The sequence below is a fragment of the Pterocles gutturalis genome, unplaced genomic scaffold (assembly GCF_000699245.1).
Source record: "Pterocles gutturalis isolate BGI_N339 unplaced genomic scaffold, ASM69924v1 scaffold5903, whole genome shotgun sequence".
NCBI lineage: Eukaryota > Metazoa > Chordata > Aves > Pterocliformes > Pteroclidae > Pterocles > Pterocles gutturalis.
In genome coordinates this window covers 22,662-22,892 of record NW_010125408.1, presented here as the reverse complement: position 1 = coordinate 22,892, position 231 = coordinate 22,662, and the positions used below count along the sequence as shown (strand labels likewise).

General features: G+C 51.5%; 1 protein-coding gene across 1 annotated transcript in view; it reads right to left on the bottom strand.

Moving 5' to 3' along the window:
* The window catches only part of LOC104465488 (green-sensitive opsin-like), a 4,712-nt gene extending 4,509 nt beyond the window's left edge, over positions 1-203 (bottom strand). The window contains 1 exon segment of the mRNA XM_010078544.1: positions 3-203. Within this exon segment, the coding sequence (XP_010076846.1) occupies positions 3-203 (201 nt within the window).
* Between the last annotated feature and the right edge of the window lie 28 nt (positions 204-231).

Here is a 231-nt window from a genome sequence, read left to right as displayed (position 1 = left end):
AGCTTCTTGTGTTTGAAGGTGACCAAGAGGGTGAGAAGGTTGATGGGCAAACCGGTGGAGATGAGGAAGAAGATGTAGCAACAAACGACGCGGTATTTCCAGGGCTCAGCTAGGTAGTACTGGGGGTACTCGAAGGGGCTTCGCACCACCCCTGTCTTGTTGGACATAGGCACGTAAAAATTGATACCTTCCGTCCCATTCATCCTGCCAACGTTATGGCAGCTGCTTTGC